The sequence below is a fragment of the Nerophis ophidion genome, linkage group LG04, assembly GCF_033978795.1.
Source record: "Nerophis ophidion isolate RoL-2023_Sa linkage group LG04, RoL_Noph_v1.0, whole genome shotgun sequence".
In the NCBI taxonomy this organism is placed as follows: Eukaryota; Metazoa; Chordata; class Actinopteri; order Syngnathiformes; family Syngnathidae; genus Nerophis; species Nerophis ophidion.
In genome coordinates this window covers 79,927,194-79,942,757 of record NC_084614.1, presented here as the reverse complement: position 1 = coordinate 79,942,757, position 15,564 = coordinate 79,927,194, and the positions used below count along the sequence as shown (strand labels likewise).

General features: G+C 37.7%; 1 protein-coding gene across 2 annotated transcripts; it reads left to right on the top strand.

Annotated features, from left to right (window-relative positions):
- Window positions 1–3,049: 3,049 nt before the first annotated feature.
- On the top strand, window positions 3,050–14,306 carry LOC133551992 (F-box only protein 40-like). 2 transcript variants are annotated; one of them, XM_061899210.1, is made up of 9 exons: window positions 3,050–3,155; window positions 3,291–3,843; window positions 8,039–8,508; window positions 8,575–8,751; window positions 8,825–9,066; window positions 9,142–9,273; window positions 13,037–13,298; window positions 13,375–13,585; window positions 13,718–14,306. In XM_061899210.1, the coding sequence occupies exons 1-8, from the start codon at window positions 3,153–3,155 to the stop codon at window positions 13,576–13,578; spliced, it is 2,043 nt and encodes a 680-aa protein (XP_061755194.1). In that variant the 5' UTR covers window positions 3,050–3,152; the 3' UTR covers window positions 13,579–13,585; window positions 13,718–14,306. The 2 variants fall into 2 exon arrangements, with proteins under 2 accessions (XP_061755194.1, XP_061755193.1); XM_061899209.1 differs by lacking the exon at window positions 13,718–14,306 and having other exon boundaries at window positions 13,375–13,666.
- Window positions 14,307–15,564: the final 1,258 nt, after the last annotated feature.

Here is a 15,564-nt window from a genome sequence, read left to right as displayed (position 1 = left end):
TTTCACACGTTCACATGTCATACATTTATGTTCATTGTTAATACATTCACAATGTTATACATTTATGTTCATACGCTCATGTTTATGTGGTCACATGCTCATACGTTCACTTGTAATACATTCATGTTCCGATGTTCATATATTCACATGTTATACATTCATGTTCACCCTTAATGTTAATACGTTCACATGCCGTCCATTTATGTTATGTGGTGATAGGGTTCATGTTTTCATACATTCACATGTTCATTCTTTTTCATGTTAATGTGTTCATATGTTGTACATTCATGTTCATGTTCACATATTTGTATATACACATCTTATACATTCATGTTCATGTGTTCACACGTTCACATGTTATATACATTTATGTTTACGTGTCCATACATTCACATATTGTACATTAATAGTCATACGATCATGTGTTCACGCGTTCACATGTTATACAATAATAGTCATACGGTCATGTGTTCACACGATCATGTTATACAATTATGTTCATACATCCATGTCTGTGTTCACATGTTCATACGTTCACTTTTTATGCATTTATGTTCACATGTTCACACATTCATGTTTATACGTTAATGTTAATATGTTATAAACCTTAACCCTAACTATACATTTACACAAACACATATTGTACATTTATGTTCATCCTTCATGTTAATACATTCACATGCTGTACTTTTGTTATGTGGTGACAGGGTTCAAGTTCATGTGTTCATATGTTCACATGTTAATGTATTTACATGTGGTACATTCATGTTCATGGTCACATATTTATACATTCACCTATTATACATTTATGTTCATATGTTCATGCTCATGTGTTCACATGTTATACATTCATAGTCACATGTTCATACTTTCACCTATTAGACACATTCATGTTCATGTGTTCACATGCTCATACGTTCACATGCTATACGTTCATGTTCACATGGTCATACATTTGCATGTTATATACATTCAAAGTCAAAGTATAACATGTTCCTACGTTCACATGTTATACATTCACGTTCATACATTCTCATGTTATATACATTCATGCTCACATGTTCATACTTTCACATGTTATATACATTCATGTTCATATGTTCACATGTTATACATTCATGTTCACATGTTTATACATGTGCATGTTATATACATTCAAGGTCACATGTTTATACTTTGACATATATACATTCATGTTCATAATTTTCATGTGTTCACATGTTCATACGTTCTCATCTTATATACATTCATGTTCACATGTTCATACTTTCACATATATATATATATATATGTATATATACATATATACATTCATGTTCATACATTCATGTTCATGTGTTCACATGTTATACATTCATGTTCACATGTTCATGCATTCACGTTATATACATTCAAGGTCACATGTTCATACTTTCACATATATAATTCATGTTCATACATTCATGCTCACATGTTCATATTTTCACATATTATATACATTCATGTTCCTACATTCATGTTCATGTGTTCACATGTCATACATTCATGTTCACATGTTCATGCATTCACGTTATATACATTCAAGGTCACATGTTCATACTTTCACATATATAATTCATGTTCATACATTCATGCTCACATGTTCATATTTTCACATGTTATATACATTCATGTTCCTACATTCATGTTCATGTGTTCACATGTTATACATTCATGTTCACATGTTTATACATGTGCATGTTGTATACATTCAAGGTCACATGTTCATACTTTGACATATATACATTCATGTTCATAATTTTCATGTGTTCACATGTTCATACGTTCTCATTTTATATACATTCATGTTCACATGTTCATACTTTCACATATGTGTGTATATATATATATATGTATATATATATACATTCATGTTCATGTGTTCATGCATTCACGTTATATACATTCAAGGTCACATGTTCATACTTTCACATATATACATTCATGTTCATACATACATGTTCATAAGTTCACATGTTATACATTCAAATGTTATATACATTCATGTTCACAAGTTCATACATTCACATGTTATATACATTCATGTGCGTGTTCGCATGTTCTTCATTCATGTTCAAACATTCACATGTCATACATTCGTGTATAAACTTCATGTAAATATGTTCCCATGTTCTACATTTATTTTCACATGTTCATACATTCATGTTCATATGTTTATGTTCATGTGTTCATATGTATACATGTTATAATTCACAATCAGGTGTTCAGGTGTTTACATGTTGACATGTACGTTCATGATCACATGTTCAAACATTCACATGTTATTTACATTCATGTTAATGTTCACATGTTCATGTGTTCACATGTTATACATTCAAATGTTATATACATTCATGTTCATACATTCACATGTTATATACATTCATGTGCATGTTCACATGTTCTTCATTCATGTTCAAACATTCACATGTCATACATTCGTGTATAAACTTCATGTAAATATGTTCCCATGTTCTACATTTATTTTCACATGTTCATACATTCGTGTTCATATGTTTATGTTCATGTGTTCATATGTATACGTGTTATAATTCAGGTTTAGGTGTTCATATGTTTACATGTTATACATTCATGTTCAGGTGTTTACATGTTGACATGTTGTACGTTCATGTTCACATGTTCAAACATTCACATGTCATACATTCATGTATAAAGTTCATGTAAATATGTTCCCATGTTCTACATTTATTTTCACATGTTCATATGTTTATGTTCATGTGTTCATATGTGTACATGTTATAATTCACATTCAGGTGTTCATTTGTTTACATGTTGACATGTACGTTCATGTTCAAATTCACATGTTATTTACATTCATGTTCATGTGTTCACATGTTCATGTGTTCACATGGACATGTTAGTACCCGAGTGTAGTCGAGTTCAAGAAGTTAGTGAGGACACGAGCTTTGTTTTGAACGACGCTGGTAACACAAACCTCCTTCTGCTGCTTTCTGACCTCCGCATTTTATGCACCGCTCTCGGCTCTATTTTTAACACACACACACACACACACACACACACACACACACACACACACGGTGTTCAGAGGTCAGAGAATACGGAACCTTTCTCTCAGTGTCTTTGTTCTCAGGACAAGCCAGCAGGATTATGTGATGGTAAGCTGGCATGTTGTGTGGTATTGTGTTACCCTCAATGTTGTGTCATTGTGTCACATGTTGTTGTGTTGTGACAGTGTCAATATGTCACACATGATCTTGACCCCGCTCAAATACTCTGTCTTCTCCTCTCAGAGCAGGCGCCATGCCGCCAGCAGAGGGCGCCAGCACGCCCACTGCACCTCCTGCTACAGCAGACGCTGCAGGGCGCCGGTGGAGGCCGGCGTGTGCTGCGCCTTGGTCCCGTGCCGCCTGCACTGCGGGGCGCTCTTCCACCTGTGCAAAGAAGAGGGGCACCTGCTGCTGTGCCCCAACATCAGCGTGCCATGTCTCAACGCCGCCTACGGATGCCCCGCCCGGCTCAGGCGCTCCCAGCAGGCGTCCCACCTGCAGGGGTGTCCCGCCAGCGTGGTGGTCTGCAGCGCGGAGTGGAACCGCTGGCCCGCCGACCACACCGACCCGCACTGTTCCCAACGCCTGCAGGAGAACGTCCTGAAGGGGGGCGAGAGCCAGGAGGAGGCCCTGGATGTCGCCATGGCGCTGGTGGATCAGGAAGACCTCTTTGCCCGACTGAGGATGAAACCTTTGTTCCCTGAACTGATGGAACCCGAAGAACAGGAGGAGGAGACCCAGGTGGACACACTAGACGATCTTGTACCGATGATTGACAGCTCAAACACAGATGAAGGTGAAGTATCTTTCATGTTCTCTAACCTGACTTTCTTCAAATTCATCTCTGACCTAACGTTCTCTAACTTGATGTCCTCAAATTTGACATTCTCCAATTTGACATTCTCTAATGCGATGTTCTCCTGCTTGATGAACTCTAACTTGACTTTCTCTAAATTAATATCTAACTTGATGTTCTCTAAATTAAAATTCTCTAATTTGACATAGTCTAATTTGACATTCTCTAACTTGATGTTCCCTAACCTAATCTCTAAATGTATGTTCTCTAATTTGATGTTCTCAAACTTGACATTCTCCAAATTGACTTTGTCTTGACGTTCTCTGTAATGTTCTCCAATTTGACGTTCACTAATTTGATGTTTTCTGACTTAATCCAAAACTTGACGTTCTGAAACTTGATGTTCACTAACTTGATGTTCACCAATCGGATGTTCTCTAACTTAATCCCTAATTTGACATTCTCCTGACGTTCTCTAATTTGATGTTCCAGAACCTAATCTCTAATTTGATGTTTTCAAGCTAATCTCTTACTAGGTGTTCTCGAATTTAATCTCTAATTTAATGTTGTCCAACTTGATGTTCCCTAACTTGATATTGTTGAGTTAGATGTTCCCTAACCTAATCTTTAACTGGATATTCTTTCATTTTGACGTTCTCTAATTTAATTGACTTAATCCAAAACTTGACGTTCTGAAACTTGATGTTCACTAACTTGATGTTCACCAATCGGATGTTCTCTAACTTAATCCCTAATTTGACATTCTCCTGACGTTCTCTAATTTGATGTTCCAGAACCTAATCTCTAATTTGATGTTTTCAAGCTAATCTCTTACTAGGTGTTCTCGAATTTAATCTCTAATTTAATGTTGTCCAACTTGATGTTCCCTAACTTGATATTGTTGAGTTAGATGTTCCCTAACCTAATCTTTAACTGGATATTCTTTCATTTTGACGTTCTCTAATTTAATTGACTTAATCCAAAACTTGACGTTCTGAAACTTGATGTTCACTAACTTGATGTTCACCAATCGGATGTTCTCTAACTTAATCCCTAATTTGACATTCTCCTGACGTTCTCTAATTTGATGTTCCAGAACCTAATCTCTAATTTGATGTTTTCAAGCTAATCTCTTACTAGGTGTTCTCGAATTTAATCTCTAATTTAATGTTGTCCAACTTGATGTTCCCTAACTTGATATTGTTGAGTTAGATGTTCCCTAACCTAATCTTTAACTGGATATTCTTTCATTTTGACGTTCTCTAATTTAATTGACTGAATCCAAAACTTGACTTTCTGAAACTTGATGTTCACTAACTTGATGTTCACCAATCGGATGTTCTCTAACTTAATCCCTAATTTGACATTCTCCTGACGTTCTCTAATTTGATGTTCCACAACCTAATCTCTAATTTGATGTTCTCAAAATAATCTCTTACTAGATGTTCTCGAATTTAATCTCTAATTTAATGTTCTCAAACTTGATGTTCTCTAACTTGATGTTCACCAATCGGATGTTCTCTAACTTAATCCCTAATTTGACATTCTCCTGACGTTCTCTAATTTGATGTTCCAGAACCTAATCTCTAACTTGATGTTCTCAAAATAATCTCTTACTAGATGTTCTCGAATTTAATCTCTAATTTAATGTTCTCAAATTTAATGTTCACTAACTTGATGTTCACCAATCGGATGTTCTCTAACTTAATCCCTAATTTGACATTCTCCTGACGTTCTCTAATTTGATGTTCCAGAACCTAATCTCTAACTTGATGTTCTCAAAATAATCTCTTACTAGATGTTCTCGAACTTAATCTCTAATTTAATGTTCTCAAATTTAATGTTCACTAACTTGATGTTCACCAATCGGATGTTCTCTAACTTAATCCCTAATTTGACATTCTCCTGACGTTCTCTAATTTGATGTTCCAGAACCTAATCTCTAACTTGATGTTCTCAAACTAATCTCTTACTAGATGTTCTCGAACTTAATCTCTAATTTAATGTTGTCAAACTTGATGTTCCCTAACTTGATATTGTTTAATTAGATGTTCCCTAACCTAACCTTTAACTGGATATTCTTTCATTTTGACGTTCTCTAATTTAATTGACTTAATCCAAAACTTGACGTTCTGAAACTCGATGTTCACTAACTAGTGTTCACCAATCGGATGTTCTCTAACTTAATCCCTAATTTGACATTCTCCTGACGTTCTCTAATTTGATGTTCCAGAACCTAATCTCTAACTTGATGTTCTCAAAATAATCTCTTACTAGATGTTCTCGAACTTAATCTCTAATTTAATGTTCTCAAATTTAATGTTCACTAACTTGATGTTCACCAATCGGATGTTCTCTAACTTAATCCCTAATTTGACATTCTCCTGACGTTCTCTAATTTGATGTTCCAGAACCTAATCTCTAATTTGATGTTCTCAAACTAATCTCTTACTAGATGTTCTCAAACTTAATCTCTAATTTAATGTTGTCAAATTTGATGTTCCCTAACTTGATATTGTTGAATTAGATGTTCCCTAACCTAATCTTTAACTGGATATTCTTTCGTTTTGACGTTCTCTAACTTAATTGACTTAATACAAAACTTGACGTTCTGAAACTTGATGTTCACTAACTTGATGTTCACCAATCGGATGTTCTCTAACTTAATCCCTAATTTGAAATCCTCCTGACGTTCTCTAATTTGTTGTTCCCGAACCTAATCTCTAACTTGATGTTCTCAAGATAATCTCTTACTAGATGTTCTCGAATTTAATCTCTAATTTAATGTTCTCAAACTTGATGTTCACTAATTTGATGTTCACCAATCTGATTTTCTCTAACTTAATCCCTAATTTGATATTCTCCTGACGTTCTATAATTTGATTTTCCAGAACCTAATCTCTAACTTAATGGTCTCAGACTAATCTCTTACTAGATGTTCTCTAGTCGTCTGATTGATTCTCTAACTTGACTTTTTTCTAACATGATTTTCTTTTGATGTTCTCTAATTTGACATACTCTAATCTGATGTTCTCTTACTTGATGTACTGTAATTTGACGTTCTCTATCTTAATATCTAACTTGATATTCTCTAAATTGACATTCTCTATTTAATTCTGTAATTTGACATTCTCTAATTTGACGTTCTTTACTTTGACGTTCTCTAACTTTAACTCTAATTTGATGTTGTCTAATTTGACATTCTCTATTTTAATCTCTAATTTGATGCTCTCTAATTTGACGTTCTCTAATTCAATCTCTAATTTGATGTTCTTTAATTTGACGTGGTCTGATATATTCTCTAACTTGATTTTCTCTAACAAGATGTTCTTTTGATGTTCCCTAATTTGACATACTCTAATCTGATGTTCTCCTACTTGATGTACTTTAATTTGACGTTCTCTATCTTAATATCTAACTTGATATTCTCTAAATTGACATTCTCTATTTAATTCTGTAACTTGACGTTTTCTAATTTGACGTTCTTTACTTTGACGTTCTCTAACCTTAACTCTAATTTGATGTTGTCTAATTTGACATTCTCTATTTTAATCTCTATTTTGATGTTCTCTAATTTGGCGTTCTCTAATTTAATGTCTGATATGATATTTTTTAATTTGGCGTTCTCTGATTTATTCTCTAACTTCACTTTTTCTAACAAGATGGTCTTTTGATGTTCTCTAATTTGACATACTCTAATTTGACGTTCTCTATCTTTAATATCTAACTTTATATGCTCAAAATCGACATTCTATATTTAATTCTCTAACTTGACGTTCTCTAATTTGACCTTCTTTACCTTGACGTTCTCTAACTTTAACTCTAAATTGGTGTTGCCTATTTTAATCTCTAACTTGATGTTATCTAACTTGATGTTCTTTTATTTGGTGTTGGCTGATTTGTTCTCTAATCTGACTTTCATGAAATGATATTGTTTTGATGTTGTCTAATTTGACATTCTCTCGACGTTCACTAACTGGATTTCTCTAATTTGATGTTCTCAATTTTGACGTTCTATAATTTAATCTCTAACTTGATGTTCGCTAAATTGATGTTCTTTAAATTTAACCCCTAAATTGATGCTTTTAACTTTACATTCTCTTGATGTTCTCTAACTTGACATTGTCTCGACGTACTTTAATTGAATCCCTAATTTGACATTCCCTAACTTGAAATGCTTGATGTTCTCTCACAGGTTCCCTCACTGAAAAAGACGGTGCTTGCCAGGACGTGGTGACCACGGAGACAGATGGGGGCGGAGCCAGGGGGTCTTCGGTGGTCAACCAGGAGAAACTGAAGCTGAGTGAGATGATGTTCGGGATGGAGAGAGGCGGCTGTGCGCTGGCCGAGGCCAAGCAGAACCAATCAGAACCAAAATCGGACTTGGTTCATAGAGCGGGTGATGGTCCAACGAGTGTGGACGTGAAAGACGACGGCGCCGGAGTGCTCCCAGACACCAGTAAGACGGGCCATGCCCCCTGGCAGGAAGGGGTTCTAGAGCGTCTGAGCTCTGACCTGAGCCCACAGGAGTACAACATGTACATTGTCCATCATGGCCGCATGCTGATCACCTTCGGACACATAGAACCGTGTACGCCCCGGGACAAGGACTTTGTCTACGGGAACCTGGAGCCCATTCCCGTCCAGACCCTGCGCTCCTTCAAGGTCTCCGCCGCGACAAGCCGCCATGTTCCCCGCTGGCGTGTCCCGCTCACGTGCGTTCTCCCGCAGGTTCCAGACAGCTACCACTACAAGCGGCGGCTCCATCTGTACGACCAGGCCCCGGCCCCCACGGAGACCCGCAGCGTGGACACGTCAGAGCTCCAGGTCGGCGAGGAAGACTTCTTCGGCGACGAAGCGGCCGACACCCTGCTGGGCTACGCGGAGAGGGAGGTCCGAGGGCACAAGGTCAGGTGACTTCTGATTTCATTCCCTTGGGAGGTTTTCCCGAACGCCGTGAACTTTTGATGACGTCTTCAAGATCAGCGAGTCCAAAGCAGCGGACGGGCTCTACGTGGACGTGGGAACGCAGACGCACTCGTTCCGCTCGGCGCCGTTTAAGCGTGACACCACCTTGGCGGAGGTAACGTCCGGCAGGCCGCAGAAGCTCCACCTGAGGTTGCAGGACGAGAGCGTGAGCGGCCGACACAACCGAGCCTGCTGCGTCTTCAACTTCCTGTGCGGCCACAGCTTCCCGCGCAGTCAGTTCTCCTCGCATGTCAGGTACCAGGACGTCCCCTTTGCGGCATGTGTCCTTTTTAGTACGACCCAAATAAGTTGATTGATGGTGTCCCTCAGGAACGTCCACGCTGACATTCAGTCATGTCTGAACGGTTGGTTTGTGCAGAGGTGTCCCCTGGCCTACCTGGGCTGCACCTACACCTGGAGGAGGTTCCGACCCGCCAGCCATGACGCCTCAGTCACCTACAAGTCAGATCTTTTTTATATTTCATACACAATGCTTGGAAAAACCGGGACGTTCTCTGACACGATGTTCTGTAATGTGACAGTCCCTAAAGCAGGGGTCAACAACCCGAATGTTCTAAGAGCCGTATTAGTTAGGAGAATTTCACTTTAAGAGAACGTCACTTTAAGAGAACGTCACTTTAAGAGAACGTCAGGTTAGATAACATTACGTTAAGAGAATGTCACATTAGATAACGTCATGTTAAATAATGTTATCTAACCTGGCGTTCTCTTACGTGACGTTCTCTTAAAGTGAAATTCTCCCAACGTTACCGAACGTAATGTTATCTAACGTGATGTTCTCTAATGTGACATTCTCTTAATGTAATGTTATTTAACCTGGCGTTCTCTTACGTGACATTCTCTTAAAGTGATGTTCTCTTAAAGAGAAATTCTGTTAACTAATCTTACCGATTGTAATGTTGAATTAATGTGATGTTCTCTAATGTGACATTCCCTGAAGCAGGGGTCAACAACCCAAATGTTCTAAGAGCCATATTGGACGTTCTTTAACATGACGTTATCTATCGTGACATTCTCTTAACGTAATGTTATCTAACCTGGCGTTCTCTTACGTGATATTCTCTTAAAGTGACGTTCTCTTAAAGTGAAATTCTCCTAACTAATGTTACCGAACGTAATGTTATCTAACGTGATGTTCTCTAATGTGACATTCTCTTAATGTAATGTTATCTAACCTGGCGTTCTCTTACGTGACATTCTCTTAAAGTGATGTTCTCTTAAAGTGAAATTCTGTTAACTAATGTTACCGATTGTAATGTTAAATTAACGTGATGTTCCTTAATGTGACATTCCCTGAAGCAGGGGTCAACAACCCAAATGTTCTAAGAGCCGTATTGGACGTTCTTTAACACGACGTTATCTAATGTGACATTCTCTTAACGTAATGTTATCTAACCTGGCGTTCTCTTACGTGATATTCTCTTAAAGTGACGTTCTCTTGAAGTGAAATTCTCCTAACTAATGTTATCGAACGTAATGTTATCTAACGTGATGTTCTCTAATGTGACATTCTCTTAATGTAATGTTATCTAACCTGACGTTCTCTTACGTGACATTCTCTTAAAGTGATGTTCTCTTAAAGTGAAATTCTGTTAACTAATGTTACCGATTGTAATGTTATGTAAAGTGATGTTCTTTAATGTGACATTCCCTAAAGCAGGGGTCAACAACCCAAATGTTCTAAGAGCTGTATTGGACGTTCTTTAACATGACGTTATCTAATGTGACATTCTCTTAACGTAATGTTATCTGACTTGACGTTCTCTTACGTGATATTCTCTTCAAGTGACGTTCTCTTAAAGTGAAATTCTCCTGACTAATGTTATCGAACGTAATGTTCTCTAATGTGACATTCTCTTAATGTAATGTTATCTAACCTGACGTTCTTTTACGTGACATTCTCTTAAAGTGACGTTCTCTTAAAGTGAAATTCTCCTAACTAATGTTACCGAACGTAATGTTATCTAACGTGATGTTCTCTAATGTGACGTTCTCTTAATGTAATGTTATCTAACCTGACTTTCGCTTACGTGGCATTCTCTTAAAGTGACGTTCTCTTAAAGTGAAATTCTGTTAACTAATGTTACCGGTTGTAATATTATCTAACGTGATGTTCTGTAATGTGACATTCCCTAAAGCAGGGGTCAACAACCCAAATGTTCAAAGAGCCGTATTGGACGTTCTTTAACATGATGTTATCTAATGTGACATTCTCTTAACGTAATGTTATCTAACCTGACGTTCTCTTACGTGATATTCTCTTAAAGTGACGTTCTCTTGAAGTGAAATTCTCCTAACTAATGTTATCGAACGTAATGTTATCTAACGTGATGTTCTCTAATGTGACATTCTCTTAATGTAATGTTATCTAACCTGACGTTCTCTTACGTGATATTCTCTTAAAGTGACGTTCTCTTAAAGTGAAATTCTGTTAACTAATGTTACCGATTGTAATGTTATCTAACGTGATGTTCTCTAATGTGACATTCCCTAAAGCAGGGGTCAACAACCCAAATGTTCAAAGAGCCATATTGGACGTTCTCCAACATGACGTTATCTAATGTGACATTCTCTTAACGTAATGTTATCTAACCTGGCGTTCTCTTACGTGATATTCTCTTAAAGTGACGTTCTCTTGAAGTTAAATTCTCCTAACTAATGTTACTGAATGTAATGTTATCTAACGTGATGTTCTGTAATGTGACATTCTCTTAATGTAATGTTATCTAACCTGACGTTCTCTTACGTGATATTCTCTTAAAGTGACGTTCTCTTAAAGTGAAATTCTGTTAACTAATGTTACCGATTGTAATGTTATCTAACGTGATGTTCTCTAATGTGACATTCCCTTACCGAATGTTATCTAAAGGGACATTATCTAGCCTGATGTTCTCTAAGTCAGATCTTTTTATATTTCGTCCACAACGCTTGGACAAACCGGACGTTCTCTGACACGATGTTCTCTAATGTGACATTCCCTAATGCAGGGGTCAACAACCCAAATGTTCAAAGAGCCATATTGGACGTTCTCTAGCATGACGTTATCTAATATGACATTCTCTTAACGTAATGTTATCTAATGTTACATTTTCTTAATGTGACATTCTCTTAACGTAATGTTACCTAACCTGACGTTATGTAAAGTGAGATTCTCTAGCGTGACGTCCTCTGACGTGACATTCACTTAGCGTAATGTTATCTAACTTGACATCTCATACTTGCCAACCTTGAGACCTCAGATTTCGTGTGTGTGTGTGTGTGTGTGTGTGTGTGTGTGTGTGTGTGTGTGTGTGTGTGTGTGTGTGTCTGTGTGTGTGTGTGTGTGTGTGTGTGTGTGTGTTTGTGTGTTTGTGTTTGTGTTTGTTAGGGGCAGCAAAGCCCTGTCTGTTATTTCATTGAACTCCATGGTGTTCAGGGATGAATAGTCTCTCCTATTGCTATTGTACTATTTTTTTCAGCAATAGTTACATGAATCATTAGTAATGTAGCAGCCTAGTTTTGAATGGCAGGGTCCCTGCTATCACATGTTTAAAAAAATATAACATTTACATAATGAAAGTGAACTACAGGATTCCCAAATGCTGTAATAAACTAAGCATGATGAGTTGACTTGAAACTGTTTAATGTTGCACTTTTTATATGTAGAAGAAAGGTTTTTTCATTTTATTTAATCAAAGCAACAACTTGAGGCAGGTTAATGTGGATTAACGTGGGCAGAATAATTATAGTGTTCCCAATGTTAAAAGGATAGAGCCATTGTTTACAAATTTGGTAAATAAATAACCCAAAAATGTATATTTTGTCGTTTTCTTACTGTACCGAAAATGAACCGAACCGTGACCTCTAAACCGAGGTACGTACCAAACCGAAATTTTTGTGTACCGTTACACCCCGAGTGAAAACTGACAGAAATTCAAGAGTATGGTTGCCCTGAAATTCGGGAGTCTGCCAGAAAATTTGGGAGGGTTGGCAAGTATGACGCTGTCAAGCGCCATTTGTATAAAACTCGCGGACCGCACTAAGATTACATTTTTATATTAAGGTGCGGGCCACAAAATAACGTCTCGCTGGCCGCGTTTTTGAGACCCCTGCACTAACATGACGTTCTCTAACATGTTCTTTCCATGAGATGTTCTCAAGGCTCTCACCAACCACTGGAGTTAGAGTACAAAGGTGAAATTTGGGCTCTTCTCTTCTTCTCCAGCCGACACCTGCGTACGTTCAACTTGCGTCCCAGCGGTGACGATCTATCTGCAGTCGCCGGTTCCGCCCTGAGCTCGCTGCCCTTCGAGGTTCTGCGTCACGTGGCCAGCTTCCTGGACAGCCTGTCATTGTCCCAGCTGGCTCTGGTGTCCCGCCTCATGAGGCAGGTGTGCTGCTCCCTGCTGCCCACCCGAGGCATGGTCACGCTGCGCTGGGAGAGGACGTCCCGCCCTCAAGGAGGGGTCAGGTGGACGGCTGAGCCAGTAAGAACGACCCATGCTCGTCTTTCGTGATGACCATGACGACTCTCACGTTCCCTTCATGCTCCTCGTCCGTCAGGTGTGGGAGTTCAGTCGTCTCTTCTCCTCAGTGGACTCGTGGCGGATGACGGACGCCCCCCCGATGTCCGCCCACCTTAAAGTCTGTCCTTTCTATGAGACCGCCTTGCCCAGTCAGCCTGTGGCCCTCTTCAGCATAACCGAGGAACATGGCGGTCTTAAGACGCCAAGTCTGGTCACACATTTCACATCTGGACGTCCCTGAGAGACACGTACTGTCCCTTTAAACGCCGCTCATGCTTCTTCCTGTCTAAAACTATTAAAGAAAGTGTCATTCCTGTAATATGGCAATATTATGGAGTTCATTTCACTTTTTACTTTCATATTCTCCATGTTGTTGACAGAACCTCAGAACCCTGGGAAATGATGATCAGCATGCAAGTCAGGCCTTTGTCATCACTGCTGGACCATCTTGGGAACTTGAAGCACGGCTAAGGTTTTATCCACGATGTTTCATCTTTAACGTAATACCAACTTAAAAGTTTTAACAATTTTAAAAAAACCTTGAGTTCCCAAAACTTGTAAAAAATTGATTGGAAAATGTTTAAAAAATGTTAAAAGAGTTGCATCAAAGTAATATTTTTTAACTTATAAATACTTTAAGTTGTCATTTTTGTCCAACTTATTTTTTCAACAATTTTGGGAAAATTTTAGTTAATTTTGTTGCATCTTCAGCTCATCACCAACTTATTTATATCACGTTTTACCAACCTAATGCAACTTTTGAAAAAGTTGCATGAAGGTATTTTTTTAAACTGACGATTGAAATGATGATCAGCATGCAAGTCAGGCCTTTGTCATCACTGCTGGACCATCTTGGGAACTTGAAGCACGGCTAAGGTTTTATCCACGATGTTTCATCTTTAACGTAATACCAACTTAAAAGTTTTAACAATTTTAAAAAAACCTTGAGTTCCCAAAACTTGTAAAAAATTGATTGGAAATTTTTTTAAAAAATGTTAAAAGAGTTGCATCAAAGTAATATTTTTTAACTTATATATACTTTAAGTTGTCATTTTTGTCCAACTTATTTTTTCAACAATTTTTGGGAAATTTTAGTTAATTTTGTTGCATCTTCAGCTTATCTCCAACTTATTTATATCACGTTTTACCAACCTAATGCAACTTTTGAAAAAGTTGCATGAAGGTATTTTTTTAAACTGACGATTGAAATGATGATCAGCATGCAAGTCAGGCCTTTGTCATCACTGCTGGACCATCTTGGGAACTTGAAGCACGGCTAAGGTTTTATCCACGATGTTTCATCTTTAACGTAATACCAACTTAAAAGTTTTAACAATTTTAAAAAACCTTGAGTTCCCAAAACTTGTAAAAAATGGATTGGAAAATATTAAAAGAGTTGCATCAAAGTAATATTTTTTAACTTATATATACTTTAAGTTGTCATTTTTGTCCAACTTATTTTTTCAACAATTTTTGGAAAATTTTAGTTAATTTTGTTGCATCTTCAGCTCATCACCAACTTATTTATATCACGTTTTACCAACCTAATGCAACTTTTGAAAAAGTTGCATGAAGGTATTTTTTTTAACTGACGATTGAAATGATGATCAGCATGCAAGTCAGGCCTTTGTCATCACTGCTGGAACATCTTGGGAACTTGAAGCACGGCTAAGGTTTTATCCACGATGTTTCATCTTTAACGTAATACCAACTTAAAAGTTTTAACAATTTAAAAAAAACCTTGAGTTCCCAAAACTTGTAAAAAATTGATTGGAAAATGCTTAAAAAATGTTAAAAGAGTTGCATCAAAGTAATATTTTTTAACTTATATATATTTTAAGTTGTCATATTTGTCCAACTTGTTTTTTGGACAATTTTTACACCCCCGCTACCACCAAACCCCGCCCCAACTCAAACCCGCCACCGAAAAGAGGCATTCAATCTGTGTTTTTATTGGCCCTAGTGTGTGAATGTGAGTGTGAATGTTGTCTGTCTATCTGTGTTGGCCCTGCGATGAGGTGGCGACTTGTCCAGGGTGTACCCCGCCTTCCGCCTGATTGTAGCTGAGATAGGCGCCAGCGCCCCCCGCAACCCCAATAGGGAATAAGTGGTAGAAAATGGATGGATGGATGGATGGATATGCCATTGATATTTTTTAATTATTATTATTTAAAACCTCTATTTTGCATGTCACTATAAAGTTATATAAGCCTTGCTTGGTCAATAT

Bases quoted from the DNA above. Each gene is read 5' to 3' on its own strand.
- LOC133551992 (XM_061899210.1), top strand. The intron at 3,844-8,038 runs GTGAAGTATCTT...GTTCTCTCACAG, and splicing joins CAGCTCAAACACAGATGAAG to GTTCCCTCACTGAAAAAGAC. The intron at 9,274-13,036 runs GTCAGATCTTTT...CTTCTTCTCCAG, and splicing joins GACGCCTCAGTCACCTACAA to CCGACACCTGCGTACGTTCA.